This window comes from Lutjanus erythropterus, chromosome 18 (genome assembly GCF_056507025.1).
Source record: "Lutjanus erythropterus isolate fLutEry1 chromosome 18, fLutEry1.hap2, whole genome shotgun sequence".
Taxonomy (NCBI): Eukaryota; Metazoa; Chordata; class Actinopteri; order Lutjaniformes; family Lutjanidae; genus Lutjanus; species Lutjanus erythropterus.
This window is the reverse complement of record NC_139334.1, coordinates 26,656,805-26,680,379: the sequence shown is the minus strand read 5'-3', so window position 1 is coordinate 26,680,379 and position 23,575 is coordinate 26,656,805. Positions and strand designations below refer to the sequence as shown.

The 23,575-nt window shown below is 41.7% G+C and overlaps 1 protein-coding gene across 2 annotated transcripts in view; it reads right to left on the bottom strand.

Annotated features, from left to right (window-relative positions):
• Nucleotides 1-23,575, bottom strand: part of gfra4a (GDNF family receptor alpha 4a) — a 289,606-nt gene that overhangs the window by 236,133 nt on the left and 29,898 nt on the right. Inside the window, exon 1 of one of the 2 annotated variants that reach the window (XM_084742646.1) lies at nucleotides 11,323-11,825. The exons of the other annotated variant lie outside the window; for it this stretch is intronic. Coding sequence (XP_084598772.1) covers nucleotides 11,323-11,380 — 58 coding nt within the window. The 5' untranslated portion in view covers nucleotides 11,381-11,825. Of the gene's footprint in view, nucleotides 1-11,322; nucleotides 11,826-23,575 lie in introns of those variants that run through there. 2 annotated transcript variants of the gene reach the window in all.

Sequence of the window (23,575 nt, the reverse complement as noted above, 5' to 3'; positions counted from 1 at the left end):
GCATGCACAATGGCTACATATTGCTCCTTTAAGTGAGCTCACCCAGGCAAACTAAAATCAACTATGCTGATATGGCAATTAAGTATTGAATCTTGCTTATTGAATACTTCACTATAAACCTGAGTGTATATCACTTAGCAAACAAGACAGAGGTTGCAGATATTTCTCTATAAGCACATCATAAAGTTTTGGATGGCTGGAACATGAGTGTGCAGCTCTCTGTGAGAGTGTGATTGATGCACGGGATCATGTGAATGGAAGCAGAGGCCCTGTGATTATCAGCGATATTTTTTATGTCGGGCTCATCTTTGCGAAATGAGAATATGATTGTCACCTCCGGCCCCTCTCTCAATAAAATGGTGGAGTAATAAGAGCCTTTATTGTACACGACTGGATAATGGTTTGCACCGGTCGCAATGAGACACAGAAAGTTCCTTATACTTAAATACGCACTGACAGACACACTTACGGGCCTTAAGTACTGTGAACACTTGATGAAGGGCCTTGAAGCTTCGCTAGCTTGTTTCATTACCACTTGTCATTCTCAGTGCCGAGCCAACTCTATGCTACCTTTTCCCCCCACTCACAAAACTTTTTCTTCTGATTAATTGCAGCCTTTTAGGCTCTCTCACAATCAGCCTGGACCATTTTGCAGCCTTTTCATTACAAAGTTAAACGTCTGGCTTTGGAATACAGTGGCAGTAAATGCCATATCCTTTCAGCACGGCAAGGGCAGGGTAATTGTCTCTGTGGCATAATCGTCCCTCAACAAAAGCCAGTGGAAATGACAGGGTTTTAACATAATAAGGAGCACTGTCACTTTGGTTTCACCCCACAAAATCCTCCCTACCAGCATCAATGCTGCTGTTTGATTCCCTCTATTCCAGGGAATGTTTATCTCTATCGTCTGGCCTCTATTCTGCTCTTTTCTTTGCTGCCGATGGCCTGTAATTGCTTCCATCTGCTCTTTATACATACAGTATTACTTGTCCAAGCAGAGATAACACACAGCAGCGAGAAAGCCAGTAAGACAGCACAGAACAGCCGACTATAAATGTCAACTAGTCACCACTGAAACACACCCGCAGCTATCTGACTTTATGTTTCAACTCTTTTGTTGAGTCATAACAGTTAGAAAGGCGGCGTCTTCCTGAAAACTGCAACTTTTCTGCCCAACCATTATCTCAGCGAGGAGACAGTTGACAAATTAAATCAATGAATCAATCACACAAGATGGATTGCGTGTCAAAAATGATATCTGCAATTGTGAAGAGCCTGGAGCGAGCCATCTCTACCATCTCTACTTTTGGGATGTGGAGCAACAGGTGCTGCATAAACAACAATCATGAACACATTAAAGTTGAGATGAAATGAAAAAAAAAGCCTTTTTAACCCTTTTAGATCACATCACCAGTTATATCGTGCCTCTATTCATCAATATATGGCAAACAATACAAAAATCCATTGTTTTGTATTTTGTACATCAAATTATTGGAAAATCTGTTCTTTTTCTTCCTGTGTGATAAAAGATGACAGGCGCTTAATCTACCTGTCAGTCAATCTTCAACTTTCAGCTGTGCAGAGCATCAAAGTCAATTCATTAGTTAGCTAGCTAGCAACAGTATGGTATGTCGGTGTGTCTTCTAAGATGTTCGCCACATCAAATCTTTACCGAAGTGTCATTGCTTCTGTGGTTACAGACCCGTTGGCCAAAATGTAGTCACTTTGTCAAAAGTGGTATCTGTGAGAGCAGACTATACTCAATGTATTTTACTGTCGACAGCTACAGCAGCTAGCTAACATTAGCTACATGGAGCATACGATGGACTAGGGGCTGAAAAGCACAACGTAATGATTTTATTTACTGACTGGGGCGAAACTTTCTGGTTTCCTCTCTGATGTCCTCTGGCTGTTTAGCTTCAACTCTTGATCAGATTTTCTGCTAACTTAACTGCGGTCAGCGGGCAAAAGAGACAGAGTCAGCAGTCTCGCATTGAACACAACCAGAGCGAGACTGAACATGTCCTCAGAGACTGACTGAATACAGTGCCAAGGTCATTTACAGAATTTCCTGATGCTTTCCCATGTGTCCTGATAGCTTTACTTGTTGCTGAAGTAGCCAACTGCTAACTGCTGTTAGCTAAACAGAAAACCACCACTGAACTGTATTCTTTGTTGTGAAACCTATGTCGATCTCGGAAGCTGTGTTCGGTCCCAGTCTCGCCAAATGGCATGTTTTAGAAATGGACAGAATAACAGCAGCCCAAAAGTGAAGCCAAAGCATCTGGGACGCCATGGGCCAAACTAAAACACACATCAAATATATGTTTCCCGAAAATGGTTTGTATCATCTAGTTTTTATCATGCTGATTTTTTTTCTGATTAGTTTGATTTAATTAGTTATTCAATGCTATAAAACAGGGTTTTCTGCCATGATTGACAGCTGATCTCGGCATGTGATTTCAGTTGGCCAGCTGTGTGGGTGGGAACTGGATACTGCTGCTCCAATGCTGGTCACTACTCTGGCTTCAAATGATATCACCAGCGCAAGATGGCAGCGCTCGTATCCGTGATATTCAGTTTTGCACAGTGGGAGGAAGTGAAGCCATGTGGTCCATCTTTATTTACCGTTGTTGGTCTCGCCATGTTCACTGGGAGCTCCCAGTCCGGTAAGTGTCAGCTGGGTCATGGGCTGCTGCGAAGTAGCTGTACGGCTGTGTGTGGGGTTTGTGTTACTGCTCACTCAGCACTATTGGCCACTGCAACAAGGCCTTCCCTAGCGGCTTGTTTTTACAGGAAACACGTCAATGTGCTGAAACAAATAGCACTCTGATTTCCATTTCATGACAACTTTAATGAAATTCGTGGGGGCGGCACACTAAATTTTGAGGCTTCAAACTGAGGCGACTCACCGGGGATCTAAAGAGCAACTGAGCTCTGGTGAGACGCTCTGCAGAGGATACATATCTCCTTCTCTGTTAGATGCCCAACGACAGCTCCAGCCTTATGGAAAAATAAATCCCCTCTCTCGCTGTCACACACGGCTTATTCCCATTCACATTCACATCCTCCTCTTCCCGATATGTTTGCTCCTGTAATTCTCCGACACCGCTCTCTGGCTCCTCTCTGTCACAGGAACTTGAAGGCACAGAGAAGTATCCACTGTAAGAGAAATCAAAAACTGTGCAACGCTGCACCAGCTACGGGGGAACCGGTGAGAGAGGAGGGTGAGTATGAATTATACATGTGTCAGGGGGTGGCGGCGGTGAGGGGGTGGGCTTCAGATTTGTCAGAGTAAATGCATAAAGCACATACTTGCAAAAACCCATAATATTATCTGTCACAATTCAAGGTTACCAAACATGCAAGGAGCAAATTATTCATTCCCATACAAAGCATAGTGATGAGGCTGAAAAACTGCTGAGAGCAACAGAAGGAGTTGGGTTTGGATACACAGGAGGCCTTTCTGTGTGTGCGGGCTGGTGTGTGGGGTTGTTAATTAATTAGCTATTTGTGTGGAGTGAAATGTTCCATCTTATGATCAGTAAAGTGTCTGTCACTGTCCCTCTGCACTGCAATATCTGTCCTGTGAAACTCTCAAATACGTATGATTATATCTCCCACGCCGCACTCTGGACATTTACTGCACTTTAAAGACACATTAATTAATACTCTTTCGTTAACATTGATCCAAATGACTATGTGGGTTCATAATGACAGAAACAAACCCACATAAAACAACTGCTGCTTTTTGTACTTTACTTTTTTACCTCTTTTGGCTCATTAGTTTTGTTTTAGGCCACATTTATTGTACTGGAGGACTACTGCAACCACTGCAAACCATATGCCAAAAAGCATACAAATTTAGCAACTAGGAGTCAGAACATAGAGCAGCTTCAAGACAGATCTTTTTAGCATGAGTTAGAGAAAGCAGAAAACATGGCTAGAGTGAATATTCTTCAGGTGGACACAAGTACGATGCTAAATGAATGCCAGTGGTCTCTCTATCTGCTGGGTAAAAGGTTTGAGTGGTATTTTCCAACCAGCCACCATCAGCCTGATAAGCAGCGACTGCTGATTCATTCGATTTTCAACTGGGAGATGTGGGCGAACGGCAAGTTTGCTACATTACCTACGCTATGTTTGTTCACTATATCAAATAAATAAACAAAATCAGGTCATAAATTGTCAAGAAAGGAAATATCCTTACACCCATTTCCCTTATCAAACAGAAAAATACAACTGTACACCTTGTATATATATGTGTTTATTTTTTAAGAGGAGTAGAAATGCTTTTTAAACTCATCGTAACACACTTCACTCAACTTTGACAGAAGCAAAATAACTTTAAAACTCACAAATACTGAAATCATGGAATCCTACTGGAATATATGCAACATGTTAGCCACAACTATTTTACCAGATAATGTGTTAGGATGTTTCTTCCTGCTAGTTTGGAATTTTGTCTGCCCCCTTGTGGCCAAAAATCTATTGATTCAGCTTTAAGAAAAATAAACAATGGAAAAATACAACTATTTGTGAAGAATCCTGCATTGCTGCCCCCTTTTAATTTTTGGTTGTGTATTTGTCCTATTCCCATCCATAAATAGTCCAGTCTTAATATTTTACAACTATCAAAACCACCATCAACAGATGCACTGATACAACTTTTTTTTCCTTCTGTAACTTGTTACTGACAGCCGGCATTAACCAAAAGCATTTAAGGACTGTAAAATGATGTTGGCGTGCTCTCTGTGTGACTGTCTGAATACTAAACAACTGTTGTGCCACGTTGTGTTCAGAGTAATAAAAGACAAGCTAGCTGGGTTAGCCAGTTAGCTTATCATTTGGTGAGGCAGATTTCCACAGGCTAATTACTTATGTCTTTACAGACATTATAGTTGGCAAAATATTCATCCAATCGTCCGACCCTACTGAGTAAAGCAACGGTTTACTAACATGTTAACCTTAACTATTTATGTAATATCTAAGGGTCATAGTTCTTTGAGCTTGTTTGGAATTTTTCTGCCCCCCTGTGGCCAAAAAATCCATTAATACAGCTTTAAGAAAAATAAACTATAGGAAAAACAAACCTATTTGTGAAGTATCCCACATTGCTGGGTCCTTTTCACGACACAAATTTTTCTCCTGATACCAGTGCTGACACCAAAATGTTTATTCTGCATGCAACCAAGTATTGCTATAGCTCCAGCAACTGTGTTGGTGGTTGACTGACTGAATAAATGTTACTGATGGCAAAAATAAGTCCATCTGCAACTGATTGTTATCAGTTATTATCATAAAGGTAAGAAGAAGGTAGGAAAGTTTCTATTTTTTCTTATTTTCTTTGTTGAAATACAATGGCCTCATCTGAAATTACTTTCTTGGTCTTTCACTGCAGTATTTTTAATAATTAGATGCTAAGATGCCCCTGTATTTAATCACTCAGGTCATGGTTGATACCTGATCCACTGCAAAAGGTCAGTATTGGCACAAGGATCGTGGTGAATCCTTACCATCAACAATGTTAGTCCTCCACCATCAGAGTAAAGCTTTGACTCTTCAGTCCAGACCCACCATCTGGCACTCACATTCAACAACTATACAGACAGAAATCCAGCTCAGAGGAGGCAGACGGACCAGTTTCTTTACGCTGACAGTAGTGGCAGTGAAGCCTCATGCTCGACTTAAGAACTTTCTCTCAGATGGAAAATTTTTAATTGCTATTAGTCTTCTCAACTTCCCACAGGCAGATGTAAACACCGGAATGAAAATGTAAGAGATCACACAACACTTGCTTCGGAGAGAGCAGGTTGAAGAAATCATGGACAAATCAAGCACAAAATCACAACACTGCAAATAAACGAAACCTTGGAACTCAGTGAATGTTAAATTTGTTATTTCTCACAGTGTTGAGAGCATCTGAGGCTATACTTTTCCCTCTAACCATGATAGCATCCCACTGCAGCAAATAATGAAGCCAAGTAAAGAAGGACTACTTAAAAAATCTATTCAACTGGACTGGAAAGTTAATCAGTAAATAATTACCTAGTGAGGATTGGTAATCAGCAGTCGGCCTACTCTCAGTGCTGTAGTCTCAACACTGTAATTACTTTTGGGTAACTTTCCTCTAGAGCCTTTCAAAATGAAATCAAAATGGTCCTTTAGTTCCAATCAGTGATTTGAAACCTTTTTCTGACATTATCAGCTGCCAAACCATGATAAGCAACAGTATCAACTGACTGATGGAGTAAAAACAGATGAATAATAATAATCAATAATAATAAATATCATTTCTTTGTAATCAGATGACTATTTTTAACTGTTTTGAAGTAATAATCAAGATACTTGGTATATGTGACCTTTAGTTTGACAGGTTCTCACTAATTTGTTTTTTCATCATTCATGATTCTTGTGGGAAAAAAACGAATCACAGGCAATAATTTTATAGTTAAAATGAAATGTTTCCTCTTTGAACGTTTCTTTTCACAATTTAACCAGTTATTATTTAATTGTGGCATCTGCAATCTGATCATCGTGTTCTTTTTTTCCGCTCTGAATGTAACTGATGACAGCTACCATTTTGAAACAGATTGCACATAATCAGCTGTTTGCCAAAGCAGGCTGATATAAAATCAGCAGTGGATGCCCTTTTCAGTCTGCTGGGCCTCTTTATAGGACGTGATACTGGCCCCCCACCACCACCCTGATGAATCTAATCCACTGTCGCACCAGTTTGCCTTTATGAAGAGCCCCTGTTGTTTAACGCATCCTGAAATTGTTCACACCTTCCCTCCACAACTGCTGCCCCTGTGAGGAACCAATCACGGCTAACTCATGCAGAGAAAAATATACATACCACCCTCATGTAGTGAGCCACTTATGTTTATGATTATTACCCCTTGCCAGCTAATTACCACTGAGTATATAACGCTATTCACCATATGTAAGACAATACAAAGTCTCTGCCATGTCACAAGTGGCGAAGTAGGTTGTGCTCATTTACTGCCTACCATTTAGAGAAGAATAATATGCAGATGAACCTGGTCAACTAATTACAGTAATGATTGCAAAATGTTCAGAGCCGTGCGGGCAGATAATCACTGAAGCATCACAAGACTGAGCAGTAAATATGCTAATTTAAATCTGAAGTAAATGGAAGCTTGTTTTCCCCCCTTTCATTTTTTTAATGCTCAAGTTAACCCCTGCAAGTTAACGACACGCAAAAACACACAGCATGCTAACCTTGCATACATCCACTCGGCTTGGTAAAATGTAGAGGAGCATCTTTTTGTTTGCAGCAGGAGTTTGGAGAAGAGAGCCATTGTGTCCCTCTAAACCGAACACTCCTTATAAGAGGAGTGGGCTGTCAAGCGTTGGTCTGCTGCATCTGTCTGCACACATAAAACACTCTGGGTGAGAATGCTCAAGGACACTTTGGCAGAAGTTGCTGAAGGAACTGATGCTGCCTTCAAGTGCTATATGAACACAACCTTTCACGCATTCTAGAGTCCCCCCTTTCTTTTTTTGATGCATGAGTTAATAACATGCTAACCTTACATTTATCTGCTTTATATGCCTCACTTCATCAGAGACCACAGGCTTTTGTAAAGCCTTGGTCGACCAGGCAAGTTGTAGATGAGTGTCTTTTCATTTGGAGCATGAGCTCAGAGGAGAGAGCTGCATGCAAATACACACACAACAGCCAATATGCCTCTTTAAACCAAATGGTTCTCAAAAGGAGAGTGGGCTGTCATGTGCTGGTCCTCCAAAGTATAGCTAAGCCAGTCTGTACACACATAGTGCTCAAGGACACTTTGGCAGAAGCTGTTGAAGGAACCGATGCTGCCTTCAGGCGCTCCATGTTTGAGCTTTCATTTAATTTGAAAATACATCTTTTCACTCATTCAAGTGCTTTCACCCCCTTCTTTTTTGATGAATTAAGTTAACTGCCATACATCAGCAACATGGTAACCTTCACCTCACTACATCAGAGACTTTTTAAAGCCTTGGTCAGCCTGGCAAGCTGTAGAGGAGCATCTTGTCATTTGGAACTTGAACTTGGAGGAGAGAGCTGCATTCAAACACACATAATAGTCAAAACATCTTTTGAAACCAAATGGATTTCATAAGGAGGTTGGGCTGGCATGTGCTGGTCCTCCAAAGTAGAGCTAAACCAGTCTGTGCACACAAAGTGTTCTGGGTAAGCGTGCTCAAGGACACGTCAGCAGAAGTTGCTGAAGGAACTGATGCTGCCTTCAAGTGCTCTGTGAAAGCTCTAATTTCAGTTGAAAATATGACTTTTCACACATTCAAGCGCTTTTCCCCCGTTCCTTTTTTAATGCACGAGTTAACCCACGCAAATTAACAACATGCAAAAGCATACAACATGCTAACCTTGCAAATATCCACTTAATACACTTAATCAGAAAGACACCACAGGCTTTTAAACACCTTTGTCGGCCTAGCAAGTTGTAGAGGAGCATCTTTTCATTTACAGAAGGAGCTCAGAGAAAACAAACACAAAACAGCCAGTGTGTCCTTTTGATCCAAAAGGTCCTCATACGGAGAGTGGGCTGTCAAGTATTGGTCCTCGAAAGTATGGCTAAGCCAGTCTGCAGTCTGTGAGTAAGCGTGCTCAAGGACACTTTGGCAGAAGTTGCTGAAGGAACTGGTGTTGCACACATTCAAGCGCTTTCTCCCCTTTCTGTTTTTAATGCATGAGTTAACCCCTGCTATTTAATAACATGCAAAGACACACAACATGTTAACCTTGCATACATCCACTTCACACACCTGGCTTCATCAAAAAAGACACAACAGGCTTTTATAAAGCCTTGGTCAGCCTGGCAAGTTGTAGAGCAACATCTTTTCATTTGCAACAGGAGCTCAGAGACACACACGCACACACAACTAACAGCCAATATGTCCTTTTAAACCGAACGGTCCTCATAAGGAGAGTGGGCTGTCAAGTGTTGGTCCTCCGAAGTATAGCTAAGCCAGTCTGCACACACACAGTGCTCTGAGTAAGCATGCTCAAGGACACTTTGGCAGACATTATTGAAGAAACTGATGCTGCCTTCAAGTACTCCATGAAAGCTCCAATTTCAGTTGTAAATATATTTTTTTCACACATGCATGTGTTTTTAATTGGACATAATAACAAAATGCAACCCATTTTACGGTGTTTGATGTTTTACTTAAAATTCAAGTGGTGCTGCACTACTTTGCATGACAAATGAGACAACACAGAGAGTGCATCACAAGAAAATTAAAGCAAAACGCAGTTGCGAATATTTACACTAAATGCCAAATACGAACATACAATCATAAATCATATCAGTCTTACATGGATTGACTTGGCGTACATGCTGTCCTGCACCTTGTCCTCATATCTTGGCAGCAAATTCCAAACTTTGTATTTACCACTTTCCCCAAGAATCGTCCAGGTGCGCTCACATCCAAACATTTCTGACAGCACGTTAAGACTCATTTGCTCCTCCTACTTTGATTCCCCCCCCGTGGATTCAAACCGACCACCTTCCTCTTCCCCTCTCTAACCTTCAGGCTAAAGCTGCCTCACTTGCTTTGATCCCCCCTTCCTCCTCCTCCTCCTCCTCCTGCTTCTCCCTGCGTCTGCCTCCCTGTGTGGCTGATGGACGGGATCATGAGGCCCTGGGTGAGAGACTCTCTGCCGTTTTGACACATCTATTTGACAAGGTGAGAATATCTGTGGGAGAAAGAGAGTGGGGCTGACTGCCCTCACATCCTGCTTTCACTTACCCACACGGCTCATGTCTTGAGTGACAGCGCAGCACAGTGACACACGTTTTACATATGATGCGAAAAGTGAGAGAAGACAAGGGGGTATAATAGCATCACTCTCTTTCAGGAAAGTGTAGGGGACAGGAGTGCTGAAATAGTGCGTGTTAAGGGTTCGAAGTGGTGGAACATCTTGTCTGGGAGCCCCCAGAATTTTCAGCGCACTCCCAACATGCAAGGCTGCTCTCAGTGTGCCTTGTGAGAGGCTGAAATCACAGCTGCAGCAAAGGGAAATGGAGTCTGAGATGTAGAGCTGTCATCATCGACGCTATAAATCTCACAAATACAAATTCTTCCATCCGTACGTCCTGTTTCCAGCCTGCATTTGCTCTGCGGGAAGGTTTTTCTTTTTTTCTCTCTCTCCATGGTGGGGGAATTTTTCAGAACAGAGTGCAGCAGAATCAGAAAAAGTCAGAGTTTGTACCACAGATGAATTTTAAATTAGACCAGCAAAAAAAAAAAAAAAAAAAAAACAGCACTGACATTAGAAATGACTGGCACCAGCTGGTGCAATGAGAGCTGTACAGGTAACATGATTAATAGATTCAGGGAGAGAAAAGGCTGAGTGTGTGTGAGTGTGTGTAAGTGTGTGTGTGTGCAGTGTTGGTGGTCGTTCTCATGGACTCAGTGTGTTTGATCCTGCACATACTTTGTTGGGGGCAGTTTTATGCACATACTTCTTATGCCAGTTCTTATGCACACACACACATGCACAAACGCGCACGCACCAAACACGCACACACCGGCTGCCACTCCGCTCCGCCCCCAGCACGCACACACACACAGAGACACACAATTCACCTGCAAAGGCAGGTGCACAAGCGCGCACATCGCACGCACGCATATGCACACGCGCAAATAACCACATAGGCTGGTACACGCACAAACACACAAACACACACACACACACACACACACAGACACACACTTTGATACACACTTGTCTGCATGTCTGCATCGGCATTTTCGCAGTCAAACTGGTGACCAGCAGCAGCAGTGACGTCTTTGGTGGCAAAACCTCTTGTTTTCTGTCCTTTTCTAATCTGTTCTTACATCATTTGAATAAACGGGGATGTGTACAGAGCTGCTGTCTGCAGGGCAACACAAAAACTGCCCTACGAGGCTGAAGAAACACATGCAAGCATCTTTAGAGTGGAGAAAATCCAGCGAGTCCCGCTGCTTCATTACTGTCAGTCACCCATCAGATCATATTTTGCGGTCTTTCTGTGTGGTCCTTTATAAACAGTAATCCTGCTCTATCCGGGACCCTGTAGCGCATCTATTCACATGAACACAATCGGATGATCCTGCAGAAAATTCAATATCTCATCAATGCAACTTTGACAAAAAGGCAGGCGGATAAGGAGTCGTTAACTTGCACTAATGAGCACGAAGCTCAGGCTGAAAACACGAGCTGCAGCGACACATCCGCACAACAATTCATTCATTCTGCTCAAGTTCAACTACACCGAATCACATTCCAAGTGTTGTTCAACTTACCAATAAGAGCCAGCTGCAAGAAGTACAGTCCGACGAAGTCCATTATGGAGTGCGACATTAATTCAAACGGATGCAATCCGGGGCGAGTGATGATGATGTGCGAGAATAAAAGCCCTCTGTTTGTTGAAATTGGCACCGAAATTAAGACCGAAAGAATCGCAGCTATTTCTCAAGTGATGACTGGCCACTCACGCTGACGCCGGAATCCACAGCATTGCATGAAAAAACAGGAGCGGAGCAGAGCATCATTTTTTAACAGTCAAACTTTTGTCGTGGATGAAAAATGGGTTACAGCTGCGCCAAATCAAGCCGGCGGCTCCAAATCAAGGCAGCACCAAAAGAGGGGAGAAAAAAGCAGTTCGTTCCTTTAGGTGTAAGAAATCTTACGCGCGTTGAACATCCCTGGTCGTTTCATCCGTCCTTCCTGAGCGGCTGCTTCCTCTCCTCTTCGCCTCCACCTGCGCACCGTCTGGAAACTGCGGATGAATCACGGGGGCGCGTTGCTTTGCGCACTCCGACCTGCGAGTCACACAGTCCCTGTGATCCTCTGCTCCCGGGCGGGTCGGCCGGAGATGCCCAGCCCAGCTCGTTTAAAAATCCAATCTTGGCCAAAGTTGAAATAGGACAAGTTAAATCGATAGCCTATTTCATACGGCCATAAAATGGAAACAATAAACCTGCGTAAAATGGTGCATAGTCTGTACGGGTGGGTAGACCATATCCTCACTTCTCCGAAAGTAGGTTATCCCCCCTTCCAAAAAAAAAAAGAGAAACCACCACAGTCAACTTGCATGGGAATCATTGATTTGGAGGCAGTTGAGAAAATATTTTAGGGGCCCTCCAGCAGCAGGCAGGACGAGCAGGCAGTAAAAACAGAGCCAGGCTGACTCACAGAGTCTGTGCCTCTTAATGGTAAAAATGAGGAGACCATCTTGCAGCCAGCATGGGCTGTTTGAGGCTACCTGCTGTCTAATGTGCTCATGCTGGTGTCCTTTCAAAACAGAACAAAGAATCATCTATTTTGATCTGGGTTTTGGGGACAGTGGGCCTGATTGACGCCCCAGACAAGTGGTATTACAATTATTATTTTTGAGACACAGCCCACTTTGTCTACAAGAAATTTGTTTGCCATGCACCCTGTGTAATTGGATTAAGCCTGTAGAAGCAGCACTCCATAAATCATGGAGGATATTTAAATTCTTCATACTGACAGCTGCTATGGCTGCCTTTTTTTTTTTTTTTTTTTTTTTTGGTCAAAGCCTGAATTATTTTCAAGCCGTTAAACTCACACTCTGGATGAGAAATTAATTTTTGAGCGGCGTCTCTGTTGGGAGTTGTTTTGCCTCCTCGAGCTTATTTTTGGAATTTTTACAGCAACTCAGGGACACTTTCATCCAAAACCTTGTTTGTGCAGTATGTAAAAAAGGCTGACACTCATGGAAACGTGGGAAGTATCTGTTTCTAAAGAATAAGCTGCACAACCTTAAGACACTTACAAACTTGTGTTCAGCGCTTTCTTTTTTTTCTGGGGAGAGTGGGCAGCAGGCTCCTCTCAGGATTTGCTTATACTAAGACAGGAGGAAGGTTTAAAGGGAAGATGCAGCAGAAGAAGAAGAGATGTTTCTGGAAGGACTTGCTCTTCAAGGCCACAGCAGCTTCTACACATGATTTTTCCTCTTTTCTTTTCACTTTATTATGTGTTGTTGTTGTTTTTTTCTTGCATTACATTTGCAGATTTGTCATTGGCCCGAAGGCCGTTTTTAATTACTTAGTGATCACAACACATGTACACTGTCAGAAACACAAATACAGGTTCTTATTACTGTAAAAGAGAAAATGAGATGTAGCAGTTTATTTACAGTATACCACACATTTTTACTGCAGTATATACTTGGTTTTAGAGAAAAATCATCCTAAAGCTTTTAATTCCACAACATTTTTAAACACATGCTGTGCTATAATATTATTCTTGAAGATAAAATAGTTAATTGATATCTCATTATTATAGTATATAGTGAATATTTTTGGTGGAGTAAGACACAAAAACAGCTTATGTCCTTTGGTTGGAGACCTTATTCTGTAAAGTAATCTGCTACTAAAATGTCAGCCTTGTTTGTCTGGTTCTAACCATCGTGTAAAAATGTCAAATTTTAATATTTCCAGGGCTGCCCTCTCATAGTCAATGATTCAGATCACTGGTCGCAGACCCCTCAGTCAGCTAAGACTCTTCCAGTCAAGCATTTCCTTGGTCAGTCAGTGTGTCAGGGAGAACATTTCAATGATCATTTAACATGAATCATAAATATTGCTTTATATGAGCTGCTGCACTTAATGAAAAAACCCTCGAGACAACATGTGCTGGTGGTTAATTGATGAGAGAGGGAGAAACCAGCGGTTGGTATAGAAGTTTCAGCTCGCTTTTTGGTTTTTTTCCCGTACATTTGTGCTTGTTTTTGCCACTGACAGGCTCAGATATTTATTTCAGGTGTCTGACATTATGGAAAGAACTGCGACAGTGTGTGACATTTTGTTATCCAGAAACAGCTGTTTAATTGCTCTCGTCAAACTAACCAGACTCCCTCTGGAAAACATCTTCATCATCAGCTTCATTCAAACTCAACTGAAAACAAATTGAAATCAACAGAAACATCCACCTCTGGTTTGATCCAAATAAATCCTTGATTCCTGGCGTGAAGATGCACGGAGTGAGCGGGGCAGGTGACGCTGGACAGCAGCTGCAGTGGTACAGAATTTTAACAGATCACACTGTTTTACTTTCCCTGACTGCATGGAAGTCTGGTGTTTTCACATCACATTTGACAAAGAAAGGCACTAAAATGTGAGTCTTACTGGTAAAACATACTCGTGTAGGCTCATATAGGAATTTAGGGTGGCGCGCTGAACTGTAAAACAAAAAAAGAATGAATCAGCGAAATATTTGTATCGGATGACCAAATCTGAGCCAAATCATAGTTCGGGACAGGCCTAATTATTTCAGTAAAGAAGACACCCTTAATGTTTACACCCTGCACTGTCACAAGCACGAGCCTCGCATCTGTGAGTAGATGCATGCTCCCTTCTGCGTCGTGATATGGTGGGTGGATGTAGTTCCAAAGTGAAACTGCTCACAATAAAGCCTGTGGATTATTTTCAGTAACCTGGTCATGGTTTCTGGAAAGAGACATTGCTGTTGAGTTTTCCAAATGTATTTTTTGGCGCTTTGAGCACCACAAGCCGAGTGCCATATATTTCCATTATAGTCAAGAGCAGTCAGACATCTCTACGGCCAATATTTTGCGGGGCTGTTGGGTGAACTGTCCCTTTAAAAGAGCATTTGGAAGCTTGAAAGGGGACCAGACCAGAATTACCGGCACACAGTGTGCACCTACAGTGTACCAAAGGATGAGAGAGTAAAAAGATCTGTAGTTGGTCACACTAGTTTTCTCAGCACAGCGTGTTCTTTCGCAGCAGTTTAGCTGACAGTTTGGATTCCGTTCTTAAATTTCAACCCATCACTTCCTCTGAATGGAAACGTGACCGTTACAAACAGCAGAGGTTCATTTGGGCACTCAGGATGAATGTATGGGATGTCTTCAGTTTGGAATGGGGAGCTTTTGTCTGCTGCTGTCTCATTCGGTGTTAAAACAAGTGTATTCATAACATTCTTGGCAAGCGCAGATTTAACAAGAAAGAACACAAAGAATTTTTTTTTTTACAGTGACACCAGAGGGCGAGTAAAAGTCTGGGGTTTGGATTTGCACCCTGGCGGGCGTCCAGCAGCACCTTCAGTGAGCAGCTCCATGGCAGCAGCAGCTGGTAGTTAACTGCCTTGCTCAAGGGCAAACTGGCTGCAGTTACTGTGGGGAGGCAGATCAATCCTGATTCAGGTCTCCCAAACAGGTTTTCCCAGAAGGTCATGAAAGCACAACCTGGCCCTGCCCCTCTCCCAACACCACTGAATTACAGTATGTGGCAAAAAAGATGGCATATTGATTCCCTCCTCTGTCCTCTGAATCAAACGTGCCCCTGCCTGCTTCGGATCGAATCCTTCCAGAGATTTCTCCGGAGCGTCACCGCCTCCGCTCCCGCTCTGTATCCCTCTCAGTGACTTCCAGAGCTGCCTGGCCCTTAAAATATTTGTGACGCTGATGTCATAAGCCAGGAAAGGATGTGGGACAGGCTCCTGCTGGGTTGGTCATGAAAATGCTATGAAAATCTTACCATGGGCTGATTAAGAGGTGTTAATACATTCAAATTAATGCCAGCTCCTGAGTGGTTGTTTTTTTCTGTGTCTGCCTGCTGATACATCGTCTCGCTGAGACACATGGAGAGAGAAATTAGAGGGGGAGGCAGAGAAAGAAAGAATGAAAAAATTGACCAGCAATGGAGCTGAATCAGATGCTGGAACAGCTTTCAAGGCCGCAGTACATAAAGACTTGACCAGCAATGAAGATACAGTTACATGATAATGTCACAAGGCCGGCTGCAGCACAACACTTTGCTCTATGTTTCTGATACCTTCAACTCGTCTATCTCACACCCACCTCCACTCAGACTGTTGGACCAGTATGCAAAATATTTAGGTCTTTTCATATCTACACACATATCTACATTTTTTAAAACTATGCAACATCATTACTGGTGCATTTCTAGCAATACACTTTAACTACAATTATGAGAAATATGATATTATTTAAGGCTTTTGTCCAGTTACACAATAGTCCAGCACATCTGCAGACTACATGCCTCTGATCTGTCTTGTGAAAACTTAAGATTTTCACACATTCAAAGAAATAAAAAAGTTGTGTCCTTGCCATAGCTCAGTAATAAATATGGATGGAAATCAAGAACCAGTTCCAAATTGTCTGATCACACAGAATTTCAAATTGCATTTTGAAATAATGACAACAAACTCATGCTAGAAACTTGAAACAAGAAGGAGTCATGGTGGAGAGGAAGAAACAGTCCTGTACACAACCAGTCGACTAAATAATTAAATGCTGCCACCCTTGCTAGCATTAGAGATACTAGCTGGTTAAACTATTGATATTTAAGTAATGTGCAACGTAGGTTAACTGTTGCCTCTACAATGTTACACAGCCTCCTGCAGCCACAGCAGCCTATATGACCCAAAAAGTGTCATCAGCAAAGTGGGACAGATGACATCTCGTAAAAAAAACCAGTGCGGTTTGTCATTATGTTGCACTAGAAAATACGATTCTATTTAGGCTGTGTCAGAATAAACAGGCATGTAATCAATCGACCAGAGCGATGTGTTAACACATTCAGCACAGGCATGTGGAGTTTAACCTGCAAGAAGAGCAGACTGGAGGTGCTGCACTGCTAATGTTGGCCACACTGTGTAGCAGCTAACGCTGAGATCCTATTCGGCCTGCAAAGATAACGCATTTAGGGAGCTCTTGTCATGTTTTTTGATACATGGCCCCAAGTTCCACACATTTGACCAGTATTTAAAATATGAATTGGTTAATGAACAATGTAATTTAAGGCCTTTGAATCTTAATACGAGCAGTATTTTTCCGGACATGTTTCACATTATCAATTCATGACTTTGCTCAGTTTTAACTGATTGTTGTTCCACCAGTCTAGGATCTGGTCAGTGCAATCACAACTGTTTATTTAATACGGTGTGGGTTCTATATGATGATTGACAGAGGAGTGTCATTGGTCCAGATTTGAAAAATCAAGCCCATTTTTCATCACTATGTTGCAGGTCTATCCAATTCCGTCCGGTCAGCAGATCCGTCCTGCACAACACTTCAGAGCTGACAAACTGTCAAACTAGGCAGTGTTGATGAATCAAGATTCTCTTACTACATTGCCTGTTTATCTCCTTGGAAATCTTAAATGAACTGATAGGATTCAGAATAATTCACATTAGCGGATTAGTCTGGTGATGCCGGGGTAAACAACGGTGTTAATGTCTGTCAAATGATAATTTCAAATAAGAGTGGAAACACCAGAAACATTCTGAAACATCTTAAATTGAGCTTAAATTCCAAGACTGCCATGTAGTTGATACCCTGTGCAGTGCTGCTGCTTCCCATCCGAGCAGCATTACAGATGGTAAATATCCTCTGTCATAATAATATTAATGCCACACAGGCAGGTTTAGCAGATTAATTCTTTGACTAAAAATACCAAAATGCAAACGAATGTTGTTTCATTTCATCAGCTAGCTCTCAGGCTACAGCCAGCTCAGGAATCAATAAGGGAATGGATAAAGAATGGGACTGATAACCAGAATCGATAATTGCATCGACATCAATAAAATCTTATCAGTTCTCTTCCCTAGTAATAAAGTACTGGTGCTCTACAGAGTGGTAATCACACTGCAGCAGAGGAAGCAGTACCAGCTTCTGGTTTACGAGTCAACCTTGCTACCATTCAGTGATGGACGTGAGAGCAGCAACAATGGTGACAGTATGCGTCGTGCTGCGGTGTCCTGCTTTTCCATTCACCAGCTTTATTTCCATTACAGTTGTTACAGCAGTTATGATGTGGATACTGAGAGCACAGCGTTTCATTTATAGCTCATCCTCAGATTTCTCTCGTTGATGACACCACCACAACATCAGACAGATGTATTGTACATGATCAGGCCCTAATTGTCTTTAATTATACTCCCTACATTAACTGTGTTTACATTCTGCTATTCATTTCATAATACGAGCATATGAGTCTCATTAATTAATCTACTGACACTAAATTAGCATCCACGCTCACGTTCTGTCAATCACAGTGAGGAAGGAGATGATTGGGGTGTGCAGGAAGTTTGCAGTAGGAAATGTGTTTCAATGAAAAGTAAACAAATACTGAACCCTTAGTCCTCACAACAATATCCATCTGTATCAGAGATTTGTAGAGAATCAAGCAGCCACAGCTGGTCAGTCACAACTCCTGTTCTCTCCGTGTTTCATCACCATAACTGCCATAGTCCTCACATTCACTTTTTGCATAGGCTGTGGTAGATATGTGCAAATGGTCTAAAGCTACACCTTATGCACAACAAGAAATCTACCTAAAAACCAGCAATATCCTCATATTTGAGAGGCTGTAACTTGTGAATATGAATCATTTTTGATAAATGACTTCAATGATTAATCAGTTTTGACAATAATCTCAATTTCCTGACAATTAACTAATTGTTTCAGTTTAGTACATAATGATCTATAATGATCCTTTCCAATGTTGTCATTGTTTGGATTAATAAAGGGTGATCTTAACTCAAACTTCTGAGTAGTAGAAAGTCTGTCTACTCATTACTCAGAAGTTGGGGGTTTCATTGATCTAAAGCTCTGTAGATCCTGTAGACATGCATGGTTTACTCTTTATTGCATATTTTGGTATTGAACAGGCCAAAATTCGCAGTTTGAAAATGAAAGATTAATGAATGCTGAAGGTGTGATTTGACTAAAATAATAATTTAACTACTGTATACCCGGATATTCCCTGTCTGAGCCCCTGAAAAGACAAGTCCCTATTCCACCTCAGCTCCAAGTTCTCCATCTTGTGGTGTTTTATTATGTGTTACGTGTTTATGACCAAATTTGTAGCGAACAGCCTTCCTACTTCACATGTTTTCATTCATATGTGTTGGACTAAAGTAGTCAGGGTGTGCACTGCGGTGCGCTGTGTGTGCGTGATGTACAGACAACAGCAGTGGAGGACAGCGAGCATATGCACTAAAGAATTTCGGATCAGTCTGTCAGTCACCCTTACTAGATGCAATTCTGGGGATTTCTTGAACACTAACAAACGTATATCTCTGACATTTTTCCAAGAACACACCTTACTAGAAATGATGCTCTGACCACATTTTCCTGTAGTAAGCACACAATGTCACTGCCCCATTATGAAGACTTTGGCAGCAGAGGTTTTTCTTTAATCTCTTGTTTTCACCCAGTTCTAGAAACAAAAGCTGGAGGATTTTCCTCCGTCTCCACTGAGCAAAGAGTTTAGATATTGACTCGTGAGGGTATCCAGGTCCTGACACTCTAATGGGACGTTTCCACTGGCAATTTTGGATGTACCGAGTCAGACCGAGCCACACTGATTTACTTTTCCATTACCACTTTTAATGCAGTGAGCGAAGCGGCGTCATGCCTGAGTTGGACCTTCTGTGGACTGCGGCCAAAGCGCACTGAATGTGCCTCCAGGCAGGTTGCAGTGATGTTTTGCAGACTGCAGCCAACCTGTGACAACCGCAATTCTCCCTCAAACAAGTGCATTTTGTGACACAAGACACAACTTCAAGCAGGCCGACTTGCCGAGTCAAGCCAAACCAGCACGTCTATGTAAAGGGGTATAACTGTTTATTTGACTTTCATGAAGGTGATGTTGAACAACAGCTGCGGTCACGAGCAGACAATTCTTTAAGGTATGCTTTCTAATGGCTCATTGTTCTATTCTGTTCAGTTCACAACACTTCACACCTCCTCCCCTTCGGCAGAATTACAGCTGAAATAGAGGCCTGTGGTGCGACAACTGAAGGTCTGGACTGATGGCACTTTCCTGGCTGTCACACTGATTTTGTCCCATTTGCAAATTCTGTCCCTGCTGTGGGCTATATTACCAAACCACGCAGCTACAAAACATTTGCTGCGTATCATAGCCTTCAAAGGCTGGCGAAGCGTCGCTTGCGAGCAGTGATATGAGATCTGAGTAGAATGAAACTCAGCATGTCTCATTTGATGTCCAAGCTTAGTCTTTTTAGGTGTGAGAGTCTCAGCAGACAGAGTTCAATGCAAAGCATAAACAAATCTGTGGACTGAAAATGTTGCCTGGCTGTTAATGTGTGCTATACTACCTTTTCAACTTTTTGTATCTTGTAGAATTTTCTACAGATGGATGAAAAGTATTTCAGTGACGTGCTACGGTATAACTCAGAAGTCCCTGAGTAGGTGGCACCTTCTCCACACCTCCAGCTGGAGGATGCTCAACATTTTCCCACATTCATATTCTTCATATATTTTTGCAATCTGTCTTCTTGTCATTATTTGTCTCCATATTATTATTGATAATTTTATTTTGATTACTTCCTTCTGCTGAGTAAACTCGACATCTGTTGCATGCCGGCTTGCATTTAAAGAGGAAATGTTTCTAACGTCTTCTTTTTTTTCTCTGTTAAAGTTTTTTGGGGTCGTTGGTCTAAACTGAAGTTGTTTGTACTATACTGCACAAATACAATCAAATTATCATTATTATTCTTTTTCACCAAAAGTTTATTCCTGGCAATATAGAGAGGACTTTGACAACATTACTATATACTATAGTGATGCTACAGTACCCATCTACTGTGCATGAGTGATGTTGATGATGTGCCTGTGCAGAGCCAAGAGGATACTAAGACCTTTTAAGACCACTGGGAATGTAATTTAAAACCTATTTCATGTCCATACTGGCAAACAATACAAGCACAGTTTGTTTTAGTGTTCATTTATTCAATGTTGGTCTTGTTTTGAAGTTGTTACAGTGTGACCATTTTTTTTTTTTTTACAAAAAGACACATTTAAAAGTGAGACTGTACAATTACACTTTATAAAAGTATCACTAACTTGTAATTCAGATAATTGGATTTTAGACCATTTGGGCCTTTTTAAGGACCTGTGAAAACCCTGGATACAGAAAGGCTATGTCTGTTGTTATGACTTGTGAAGCTGCCTGGGAAGACGCAGCTGCATTCTCCACTCGGACTCTGAAAATAACGTCCTTGCTCTGCAAAATGCTGTAATGGTGTGACAGCAGGTTTAGGTTTAGTACCAGCTGCTTGACATGAAAGCTGCAGTTGAATATTATTTCATCATAATGTTGGTTAAAATTACTCATTTTGGCCATTGCTAGCTGGCACATAGCCAATCACAGTGGCTGTCAACAAAAGTCATCCTGGTTCTACAAGTCTTGGTGTCTTTGTTACCTCTGAGGAGTCCAAGATATCTAGCCGAGTAGAGCAGGTGTAAGTTAGTTACAACAATTCACAACCTTGAAGTTGCACTTCAAGCCCAACAAAATGCATGGGCATGTTTGGTGTGTCATTTGGTGGGAGGCTTCATAAAGTGATGCAAGAATGCAGAGAGGCGGAAGGCTTTGCAACGTGTATGTAGAAGCAATATGCAGAAACTGTGGATGCAAAAATGAGAACAGCAAATAAAAAGTTGGAGCCACAGACTGTATAGAGTCTATAACTGAAGCAAGTTGCCCCCCCCCCACACTCGGGGGAAGCTCAGGCAGGCTACAGAAACACAGCAGCGACCTACACTGTAAGTTGATCAGCTGTTTCTAACTGCCAATTGTCGGTCTGGTCTGAAAACAAAAGCCCACTTCACTGAAATTACACACTCTGGACTTTGAGTTAAGTGACTTCCTGCCTTTTGCCTGCCAGACTCCATTAACATTTTGCTCAATTTCACCTTTATAAACATCTAGTCCTTCTAAAGCAAGTATTTCATCTTAATATGTTTCCTTAATCTCTGATGACATATCACGGTAATTTTATGATTTATTACAATCTATATTACAGAATTCTCCTTTAAAATCCTCCATACAAATAACTGAATGACTTTGCACTCTGAAAGAGCCTTTTCAATTTTGCTGTATTTTCACTTGTGTACATTTTGAATCCAGGACTTTTGCCTGTGATGGAGTGATTTACATTTTCTTTTATTTCAGCACAGCTTGAGTCTCGCTTGACAAACTGATCCTTAAGTTTAGACGGTGAGTAAGCTCCCGACCGCTGGCTACAACAATGATTAGAGATCACAACGGGCAACATATTTCTGCCTCCCCCGTGTAACACGGGGCATGTCATCAACGTGCCAACATGTCACTAGCCTTTCCAACAACAATGAAAGCCCTTTGAAAGTGAAGCTGAATATGAGAAGCCTTCCCCGCAGTGCTACCAGTGTACTGCAGCATCAGTTTCTGCTCTCATTGCAGACTCAAGCTGTAACCAGAAACTGGCAGAAAGAAAAAAAAAAAAACAAAAAACAGAAGACGGGCTGCCAAACGAGGCAGTAGTGTGTCCGGGCTTTTCAAGGCAGGCCTGTGGTGTAATTATAATCATATCTGGCCATCGCAGTGGGCAGGTGATGAGACGGATGGGTCCAGAAAGAAGTGTGAGGCATAAAAAAGCTAAAAGACCCATATGCCCTTGGCAATTCGGGGCTGTTTTCATTATGTGTTTTGCAGCGGCATATTTCAGATGCACAGCAAGGATGCGTGGAAATGGATAAATCAATGAGGCCATCTGGGGAGAGGAAGTCAAGATGAGAAATGGTTTAATGCTGACGTTCATTCGACAGTAGCCTCACAGACCTAATTATTCCAGTCATTACTGAGATCCAAAAAAAGGGGGGGAGAAAGGCTTGTTATTTTCGTGGCACAAATCAAATGATTTTCCTTTTTAATTTGCCTTTAAGGAAGTTATAGGTCATGCAATTTTTGTGAAAGCATGTGTGTTTTAACAACCTAAAGAGCAATTAACACTGAATATATTTGTATTTTGCTACAAATCAAGGTTTGAAACACGAAATGTCTGTTGAGGATTTTTTAAGTTAAGAATAAAAATTGGCAGAGGTTAGTTAATGACGTTCACATGCAGAAGATAAATCTGCCAAATGTATAAACATTAAGTCTAGACTGCCTGCGTGTGAAACAGAATAGCCTTGTACTTGGTAACTGCAGCATGTCTAAATTAAGGGCCCAGTTGCCATGAGTATTACTGAATATCATCATTGTCATTGTCTGCCCTCTCCAGCTGAGTCTGTCGTCATCACACACACACACACACACACACACACACACACACACACACACACACACACACACAATGACACCTTTCACTCCTACTCTCTCTCTCTCTCTCTCTCTCTCTCTCTCTCTCTCTCTCTCTCTCTCTCTCTCTCTCTCTCTCTCTCTCTCTCTCTCTCTCTCTCTCTCTCTCTCTCTCTCTCACACACACACACACACACATACACAAGCACACACACAGAGGTTTGTTAAGAAAACATTTCACGCTACAAAAATCCATATAAAAACATATAATACATTAAAGTCAAGATGAAATGAAAAATGCCTTTTTAACCCAGTTAGATAAATCCCTGGTCATACTGTGCAGCTATTTAACAATATATATCCAAAAGAAAAAAAAAAAATCATGTTTTCTTCCTGTGACAATCACTCTGTACTAAACACTTTAACATATTTTTTAAGCTGTAAACTAATTTACATTACT